General features: G+C 49.2%; 1 protein-coding gene and 1 pseudogene across 1 annotated transcript in view; one reads left to right on the top strand and one right to left on the bottom strand.

Moving 5' to 3' along the window:
- Nucleotides 1-2,496: 2,496 nt before the first annotated feature.
- On the bottom strand, nt 2,497-2,782 carry LOC102893143 (annotated as a pseudogene).
- Nucleotides 2,783-5,393: 2,611 nt separating this feature from the next.
- The window catches only part of TRPV2 (transient receptor potential cation channel subfamily V member 2), a 21,131-nt gene continuing 16,565 nt past the window's right edge, over nt 5,394-9,959 (top strand). The window contains exons 1-3 of the mRNA XM_015586664.2: nt 5,394-5,720; nt 7,290-7,511; nt 9,651-9,784. Of these exons, the coding sequence (XP_015442150.1) occupies nt 7,327-7,511; nt 9,651-9,784 (319 nt within the window). The 5' untranslated portion in view covers nt 5,394-5,720; nt 7,290-7,326. The remainder of the gene's footprint in view (nt 5,721-7,289; nt 7,512-9,650; nt 9,785-9,959) is intronic.

The following is a 9,959-nucleotide window of genomic DNA, read 5'->3' as shown; positions in this document are numbered from 1 at the left end:
TGTCTTTGTTGCTGGTTCCGACCTGCCCTGTCACTGGATCTCTAGGTCTCAATCCGTGTTTGTCTTTTCTGTCTACTGTGTCTCCGTGACTGGCTTTTCCTCTCTCTGCCCCATCTTTATCCAGCTCAGCCTTCCTTCTCCCTACTTTTTCTCTGTTCAGAGTTCCCAGACGGTAGAACATTTCTTCTAGTCTTTTCGGTAGCAAAACCAGATATCCATTGACCAATAGCAGGGGCTGTTGCGAATGGGCCCAGCTCCAGCCCGAGATTGTGGATATTCCCCAGAGGCTAGAGGTTCAAGCCCCACCTCCCAGATTTGGCCTGGAGCCTGCTGTGGCTATTCTGGGTCCTGGGAGAAAGACACCGCACATCCGGGCCTGGCTGAGCAGTGGCCTCTGGGACTCAGAGGGCTTCTTGAGTCGGTGAGGGAAGGGGTAGCACACTTTCCATGAGAACAACAATTCTCTCAGGCCAGGTAGACTGTGCCGGAAACAGCAGAACTTTGGTCCCCTCTCCTCCAGGGGGTGCCCTTGGCCTCAGAGGCCTGCTAAAGTACTCCTGCCTCTCTGAGGACCAAGGCCACCTAAGTTAGCACTTTTTTCTCCCCACTATGAGCCTGTTCATCTCTGGTCTCTGTCTCCCTTGTTCTAGGAAGCCTGTCCAGCCTACTAAACTGGCTTGTTTCTAACACTTTTCTGTCATCCTCAGACACAAACTGTTCAGGGAGGGCTGCAACTGACCAGTAAACATGGCTCAGCTCAGACCATGGACCAAGTTTTGGGCTTGGTACAAGAAGAAGCTAAGGCTCAGGTGCAAGCTCTGGCTTGTCCACCTCCCTCCCCACAAGTGCCACCCTTCCTCTAAGGCCAGAGCAGTTCTCACCTTCTGGAATCTGAAACCCTCTCTCTCACCTTTCTTTAGAACTTACATTAATCATGGACAGGCTTTAGACATTTCTTATACATTTGAGTTGGATTTGGATAGTGGTTTCGCCCCACTAGCATTCTGAGGAAAACTTTCATAAGCTGAAATGGTGTAAAGCGAAGAGATAATAACCATTAACTCATATGGAAAAAATTTTGAGCGGTCCCAGATCCAAAAAACAACTTGCCAAACCATACCAAATCTGTTCAGTTTTGTTCCCATACTGGGAGTTGAACCATGGGCTGCCTGGTTGAATATTGTGTTCAGTTTTATGCTAAACATAACAAGCTCTCTTTAGCTTTTCTCATACCTGAGGACACATCTTGCTAATGGATGCACAAAATAAATCTAGATAAAGTATAGATGCTCACAGACACAGTTGAAAGCTATGACGCTTGACGCTGAGATGCTAAATGTAGTTCCGGGGGAGGAGCTGCAGAGGAAGGGCCCCTCACGCTGCTCCGGATGCCCAGCCTCAATAAGGGTTTGATGCAAAACAAATGCCGAACGCTATTTTCCTTTTTGCCTCTTTTCATAAAAGCAAAAATCTTCTTCAAATTTCTTTTGGTTAGCTAAAACAGATGTTAATGTAGGTCTTTTGTAAAAGCAAAGTGGTGTAATGCAAACTTTCAAAAAGCAGGGATACCTGTATTTGTTTTCAAAGCCAATGGTAAAAAATTCATATAGTGCAGACGCTGAAAAGGAAGTTGCCTTCCCATCTGCGACGCTTAGTTCTCTTCTGAAAAGCATATCTCTGACACATTATGGTGACCTCTCTCTTGTTTTTATTAAAATCAATTCTGAAAAGAAATTCAAATAAAGGAAATATTGCTTTACAAAAAGTTACTAAGTGTGAAATGAAACACACAGGAAAGATATTGCATACAGGCTACTTGGAGAGATTTTCCTTGAGTGGAGAATGGACTGGGTGAAGCTTCTTGAAATATGTTTCCAGTGACATTGGAATTAAGGAAGTTTTGCTTCTCTGCTTGATTCATTTCCCTCTAAAAACACAGACGTTTTCCTCTGCACAGAGGCCTTTTAAAATAGATATATATTTCACATAAAATTCATTAATTTAAAGTATACAATTCAATGGTCTTTTGTATTTTTTTAGAAACTAAAAAAAGAATTTGTTTATTGAGGGCAAGAGGATGCAATCTAAAAATCAAAAGCTTATCTAGCTTTAATTGACTCCTTTCTCTTGTCAAACAGGGGTGGGATTTTATTTGTACATTTTCTAAGGGTCCCAATCTGCTCATGAAATCCTTATACGGGGGAAGCTGTGAGTCAGTGATTCTCCCAGGGGTCTCCAACTCCCAGGCCACTGACCAGTCAGGTCCCTGGCTTGTTAGGAACTGGGCTGCACAGCAGGAGGCCAGAGGCAGGCGAACAAGCAAAACTTCATCTGTATTTGTTGCTGCTCCCCTATCATCACTGCCTCAGCTTCACCTCAGGTCATCAGGCATTAGATTCTCATAGGAGCACCAGTCCTGGTGCCAAAAAGGTTGAGGACCATTTGCAACCCTTTGGGAGAACTCTTACCAGGGTGGGAGTAACTGCTCAATGCTGCCTACTTCTTTCCCTTCTACTTCATGTATACTACAAAATAGTCATTGCACATAATGGTGAACCCAGTAATTAGTGAAAAGTAGCTCTGGAAGCCTATTTTGCTATCTCAGCACTGGTGCTGGTCCTTTATTATTCTGTCCCCGGTCTTTTTGATATTCCAAAAATCCAGGGAACTCCTTTTCCACGAATACTCTCAGGTCTTCCTTTGTTAAGTATCCTTTATCCCCAGCAAATCTGTGAAATGTGAAAACCATATATTCTACGGTGTGTTCCATTTGAGACAACATTTTGGTGAGGTCTGTTGAAACCTTGGCAAGAGGCATGGTGGGAAAGCTCAACTGGCTGGGATGCGCCGCCAGCGAGTTCTTTAGTATTTTTACAGAATTATGCAATCACCATCACAATAAAATTTAGAACACTTTCATCATCCCAAAAAGAAGTCCTGGACCCATTAACACCCCATTTCCCCCCAAATCTCCTTGCCCTAGGCAGCCACTAATTTACATTCTGTCTCCATAGATTTCCCTATTCTGGACACTTCATATAAATGTAATTGTGCAATATGAGATCCTCTAGGCTTCTCTCACTTACTCTAATTTTTGAAAGGTTCATCCATGTTGCAACATGTATCAGTACTTCATTCCGTTTTATAGATGAATAATAGTCCATTGTATGGAAAGACCACATTTTACTTATCCATTCATCAGTTGTGGACATTTGGGTTGCGAATAATGATACTGTAAACATTTGTGTACAAGTGTTATATGAACATATGTTTCCATTTCATTTGAGTACATACCTGAGTGGAATTGCTGGGTCATAAGGTAACTCTCTAATCTTTTGAGAGACAGCCAGACTCTTTCCAAAGTGGCTGCACCATCTTACAGTCCACCAGCAGTCTATGAGAAATTCTAATTTCTTCACATCCTCACCAATACTTGTAATTATCTGTCTTTTTTATTCTAGCCATCCTAGTGGGTGTGAAGTGGTATCTCATAGCAGGTTTGGATTTCCCTGGTGGTTAATGATCTGAAGACTTTTTATAAGCTGCTTTTGCATTTCGGTTTGTCTGTTCAGTTGTCATTGTCACCTAATGTGGTGTGCCTCTGAAACACTTGAGGGTCCTCATTTACTCTCCAATTTTCCCCCAAGAGTACAGTCATGCCCTCTGCATTGTGATTATGGTTAGCCACCCAGTTATTCAAAGCCTGGGTGCTGGGAATTGTTCTGGGTGCTGGTGATACAGCAAAAACAAACAAACACAAGATCTCACCCGTTGGAGAGTTTGGTGGGTAAGGGTGTGGCTCTGGATTTAAATCTTCACTTTGTCACCTCCCAGCCATATGGCCTTGGACAAAGTGCTTAACCTTGCCTAGCATCAATTTCCTCATTTATGAAATGAGGTTGCTTTGAGAGTTAAATGTAAAGCACTTAGCAGTGTCTGGCACACAGTGAGTGCTCAGTAGGCTTTTGTTATTGCTAAAGGTGAAGCCAGACAATTAATAAATGTTAACAATAGTGGATAATGAGTTATGATCAGAGAAGTACAAGTATCATGGGAATACATAGTGGAGACCCCCAACCCAGTCCAGGGTCTAGGACAGGCTAACCAGAGAAAGTGATATTTACATGGAGAGTTGACAAATGAATAGGAGTTGACTGGAGCAAGGGTAGTGTTTGTGGTGGGGGAGTGTGGAGAGGGCGGGTTCCTGGCAGATAGAACAGCTTGTGCAAAGGCTCAGAGGCAACAGAAGAGAGACTGAAATGTCTTCAGAATATCTAGAATAGTCCTGTCCAATAAAATTCTCTGTGATGTTGGAAAAGTTCTATATCTGTGCTGTGCAATATGGTAGACACTAAACAACCACATGTGACTATTGCACATTTGAAAAATGGCTAATGTGACTGTAGAATTAAATGTATAATTTTGTTTTATTATAATTGATTTAAATTTAAATAGCCACTGTGGCTAGTGACTACCATATAGACAACATAGGTCTAGAGTGTAACACGCAAGACAGGGTTGCAATGAGAGCTGAAGGTGGAGTGATGGAGAAGGGCATCCAGATTGCACAGGTTTGTGGTGTGGAGTTTGCATTTTACTCTAAGCACCCAGAGAAACCATTAATTGGAGTAGGAGAGTTAAGCCAATAAGTGAGGTGATCTGGTTTTCATTTTTTGGAAGATCACTTCAATTTCTGTAAGGAGAATGGATTCTGAGGATGAGCGTGGGCAGGAGTGATGCAGGGAGACCAATCTGGGGGTAGCTGCAGTGTCCCAGGGGAGAGAAGTTAGTAGCGGCTTGGACCAGGCAAAGATAGACACAAATTTGGTTAAGTTTGGTGCGTGTGTGTGTGTGTGTGTGTGTGTAGACGGGTTGCTGATGGTTTGGATTTTAGGGTGTGAGGGAGAGGGAGGTGTGCTAAGGCTGCTTGGATGGTAACTGTGTCCCCAAGCCCCAAGGTTGAGTCCAAACCAGGGCAATATATGCAGGCCTCCCTGTCTCCTCCCCCTTGCTGGTTGGTGCTGGAAGCGCCTTTAACTAGGGGAAATCTGGAGTCCTCTCAAACTGTTGGGTGGATGGGGTGCATCCTAGGGACCTGTACTGGGCTGACCTGAGCCTCTCCTTTCCCTGGGGGCCTTCCGCATCTGCTCTCTCTGCCCTGCGGTGGGTCAACCAGTTCCCAATATGAGCCACATGGCTGTTAGGAGGCATGCAGCGAGGAAGGGGAGAGGGAGGTGTCAGTGTGTCAGTGTAGTGGGGAAAGACTCCCCCACCCATGCCAGCTCCCAGTAGAAGTAAGGCCCCAGTACCCAAAGATTGCCTCTGATTGCCCCTACGCCCATCTGGGGCCTCAGTGGCTAGACGGTAGGGGTGGAGTGCGGTGGAGGTGGAGAGGCGGGGCGTGTTTCTCCGAGAGCTGGATGTGGCCACTGGTCCACTTGGCCAGTCCCTGGTAGCCAGCCGGTCCTGACTGGGGAGTTAACCCCTACTCTCCACCATGCATGCTGGCCAGGTGGACTGAGTGAGCGGAACGCCGAGAGACCACAGCCCACCAGCCCGAGCTCGGAGAGGCTGGGGAGGTAGGTGCTGCGGCTTCGGGGCTGTCAGCACTCACGTCACCTCCCGGCTTCACTTCCTCCCGCAGTCCTCGCCGCCTCTGAGGCTCGGGGATCCCAGAGCTCGCAGCCAGCGACCGCCACGCCCTAGCTCAGCCGTGCGGGGTAAGTCGACCGGCAATTCCGGGGGCGTCTGAGGGTCCTGGCCCTCAAGCCTGACAGTGAATGATCCGGGCGGGGTCCGGGGCGGGGTCCCGGGCGGGGTCCCGGAGTAGGCTCCTTGCTTCTCCAGCCTTAAGGCGGGGCCTGCATGGGGCTCCTGCTCTCTCTATCTGGACTGTTAGATCCCTTCCTTCTCAGCCAGGGGTAGTGGGGGCTCCAGGAGGGTGGCAGGGGCTGGACAGACCGCTGTTGCTGCTGAGGTTTGGGAGTGGTGGGCTGCGGAGACAGCCAGGGAGGCAGAATAGGGTGAGGGTGGAAGACGTGTCAGCTAGCTAAATAGTGTCTGTCCCCGGAAGGACGCCCCAGGGTGGGCAGAAAGATGGTGGGTCAAGACTGCATGTTGAGGCAGTCAGCCAGGTCCCAGCTTCCCCTGCTTCCGTGAGAAAGTGCCCCACCCAGGTTCCCCAGGGATGTGGGAGCCCGAAGATAGACAAAGAGGGCCTGGGTTGCCACCATCCCACCCTCTCCACTTTCCATTCCTGTGCCTTTTCTGCTCCCTGCCCCCACCCCCTTCGTCCACGCTGCTGTCTCCCCACCCATCTCTGACTCTTTTTCTTCTCTCCGCTCCTACCCACTGAGGGGGACAGGGACTCCCTACCCCCTACTGTGGCTCACCGCTTGCCATGCAATGGGGCTGTGTTTTCAGTTCTCCAGGGAGGGCGAGATAGTGCTGTCAGCTGAGCTACCAGAGCCTTGCCTAGGGCCCGAGGTGGGGCTGCCTGTCAGAGGGTGCTTGAGCAGTCAGCAGGGTGTCTCCCTCCCCACTCTGAAGCCTTTGAGACCCTAAGGCACAGACTGGTGGCATTAAGTGCGTTCAGAGATGAGTCAGACTGAAAATATAGATGGGCCCCAAAAGATTTTGAGAACTGAAGAGGAACGTCATAATAGGGTGAGGTGGTCTTAGACCAGGCTCTGCCAACAGCTGGTGACTTCAGGAAGGTCACTTCCCCTTTCTGAGCCTTAGTTGTCCTGGCAGCAAAATGAGGGGTTTGATAGAACAGTGGTTTTTCCAAAGGTTTCCCCCAGCGTACCCCCTCTGTGGTTAGAAGTTGAGTGACCCTCCCCCACTCCACAACTACACTTTTATCTGTTGTGAATATGATCACTGGGCAAGGTGTCCTGTAGAGAAAGAGTTGTTCTGTTAACACCAATGTTTGTTACCGCTGGACCAGGGGCTGTAGTCTCTCAGATATCAGGAAGTCCTGGAGGAAAAGTCAGAGACAATCACGGCCCTTCTTGTGGGACAATGTTGAAGAGGCAGACCTATTGGATCCCTGTTCCTACCCGCCTCCCAGGACATTGGGCTATTCTCATGCCAGGAGCATCCCTCCCTCTCTTCACCCTCTGCTTTCTTCTCTCATCTCACTCTCATTTTTGTTGAGCTGAGCTCTGCACCCATGTGGGTGGTTCTACTTAGCTTCTAAACCTCTCTTTCTGCAGCCCCAGCCAGACATCCTACTCCTACCTGGCTCTGGGAGGAAGGAGGGGACTCTAACATCTCTGTCTCCACAGAGGTTCCAGCTGGATAGAACAGGCCCCAACCCTTAGGATGAGCTCGCCCTCCAGCCCTCCTGCTTTCAGGCTGGAGACATTCGATGGAGGTCAAGAAGATGGTGCTAATGTGGACAAAGGAAAGCTGGGCTATGGAGATGGGCCACCCCCCATGGAGTCACCATTTCAGGGCGAGGACCGGAACTTCCCCCCTCAAATCAAAGTGAACATCAAATACAGAAAGTGAGTGGGTGCCAGGTGAGGCAGCAATTGGGGATGCAGCCTGGCATCAGACTAGATGGCTGGACCCAGCTCCAGTGCCCCTTCCCCACGACCCGCAGGGTCCTCGGTCTGACTCTGATAGCTCCTGGGCCCAACAGGCTGAACTCTGCTGTGCTCTGCTCTCTGGGGTTGCTCCTTCTGGAACATCCCCTATTCTTGGTCTATTGCTTTCTGAGGTCATACTCTTCTTCATAGAGACATGCTCCCCCAGCTCCAAGTACTCAACTGACCCTCTCATCCCTCTTGTTTGTGCCCTGGCCCCCACCCTGTCATGGTCCCTGTGACAGAAGGTAGCAATATCCACACCCCAGTTCAAGGAGAGAGTCAAGGACATCTGAAAATTGCTGGGTTCTCTCCAAGGCTGAACCTGTTGCCCAGGGAATGTAGACTCTGGGGACTGTGGACGGTGGCTTCTGCTGGGAGTCATCTTCACTTTGATTTTCCTGTGATCTCTACTAGTTCAGACTGTGTGAGCCCACTCTTGCTGGGAGTGACACTTCCAGCCCTGTGGGTGTGTGTGTGGATGCACCTGGCATCCCCTTCAGTGTGAGGTCTGACATACAAAGTCTGACCAGGAGAATCCTCATGGTCCAGGTGAGACTTCCAGGGAAGTCCCCTTGTTCCTCTTCATGCCCAGGATGTAGCCACCAGCCTTGGCCTTCCAGCCTAGAGCCCCCTATACTGTTTCTGCTGGGGACCACGGTCAAATTCAGACCAGAGCAGGGGAAGATGTGTGTGAGGCTTTCAGAAGTTGGGTAGCCTGCCTGGCAGGCAGAATGGGCCCCTTGAAACCCTTCAGTGTCTCAGTTTGTGCCCTTGTGGGACTTCCCTACCCCAAGACTGTAATGTCACCTTGTGAAAGGAAATACTTTGTCCAAATAGCCACTTCCCCTGGATGGACTATCCACAGTGCTCTCTAGTCAGCCCGCAGAGCCCTCTTGGTCATGTTGTGGCCACGTGGTCTGCTGGGCAGATGATGGTGCATCTGGCCAGGCCAGGCAGATATGCAGCTTCCTGTTGTGGAGGAGGCAAGGCTTGCCCTACCAGTCACGTGGATACAGCTTAAAACATGACTGATTCCAATAATCTCCTCACTCAACAGAGTTGACAACCCTTACTTGGTTGACTCATTTCACAGGAATCATGAAGCTAGGGCCTGAAGGTCTATAAAGTGTCAAATAGCCCCTGCCCCACTTTATTTGAACCTTCATATCTTTGTTGGTCATGGTTCTAGAAGCCCCAGGGATGAGCTTGTCTCTGTAAATAGTGACCTGCCTAGGAGGGGATACTCCTTCCCCTTCTCTGTCACCAGACACTGCTAGATTATGAAGAGCTAAAAGGCCCCTTCTGGGACCTTTTCCAGAAGTGTGGCTTCTCAATAAATCTCCAGTAAGCATCTGATAGGTTTCAGCACTGGGCCCACATGTCTCTGAGAAACCTCTGTCTGGCCAGCCTAGAGTATCTCTGGCTGGGAGTTAGTTAGATAGCCCCCATGGGAGCCTGGTTCTACACCTTGTGACTTTGGGGAAGTTACTTTATCTTTTTGTTTGTCTAGTGGAGAAAGTAGTGATTCCTGACCCCGGGGCTGAATGAAGGTTAAAGGAGCAGATACTCATTATTAGTCCATAAATGGTTTTTGAGAGGATGAGGGGCTTTTCTTGATTTTTTTTTCAAGGCCAGTGGTACATATAGCACCTCCAATAGCTCCTTCTCAACTTGGACCCCAGATCAGGAGCCATGAAAAATTCCTGTACTGAAATTGACCCTGTGGGATAATGAGCCTATTGCAAGATCATCAAGGCACCTAGCAAATGATAAACACCTGATGCTGAGAAACATCTGTGATGCTTGGAGCCATGGCGATGCTGTGGACTAGTGCACTGGACAGCCCCCGCACCCGGCTCTTGGGGCTCTGAGCACTTGGGATCTCCTTGGTTTGCCCTGGAAGAGCAGAGGCCCTCAGAAAAGCTCCCCTAGGGCTCCTGGACCTCTGGGGTGCACAATGCTCACAGGGCTCCCTAAAAGGGCTCCCTGGGATGAGGAGCTTTCTGGGGGACCCATGCTATTCTGCAGCATCAGTCACAAACCACATTCCTGCAGCCAGCCAGACCCAAACCGCTTTGATCGTGACCGGCTCTTCAGCGTGGTTGCCCGGGGTGTCCCTGAGGATCTGACTGGGCTACTAGAGTACCTGCGCCGGACAAGCAAGTACCTCACCGACTCGGACTACACAGGTAGGACTGCCCTACAGGCTAGAGCCACCGTGTCCTGCCAGCTATGCTGAGATTGGGCTGGGTGGGTGAGCCTTGACCATGGTCAGGATCCAAGGGACAAATGTTCTTTTTCTTTTTCCTTTTTTTTTTTTTTTTTTTTAAAGGGGCAGTCCTTTTGCCCAAATTGGTGCGAGGG

This window comes from Pteropus alecto, unplaced genomic scaffold, assembly GCF_000325575.1.
Source record: "Pteropus alecto unplaced genomic scaffold, ASM32557v1 scaffold52, whole genome shotgun sequence".
In the NCBI taxonomy this organism is placed as follows: Eukaryota; Metazoa; Chordata; class Mammalia; order Chiroptera; family Pteropodidae; genus Pteropus; species Pteropus alecto.
Note: the sequence above shows the minus strand (reverse complement) of the source record. Positions and strands in the feature narration are given on the sequence as shown.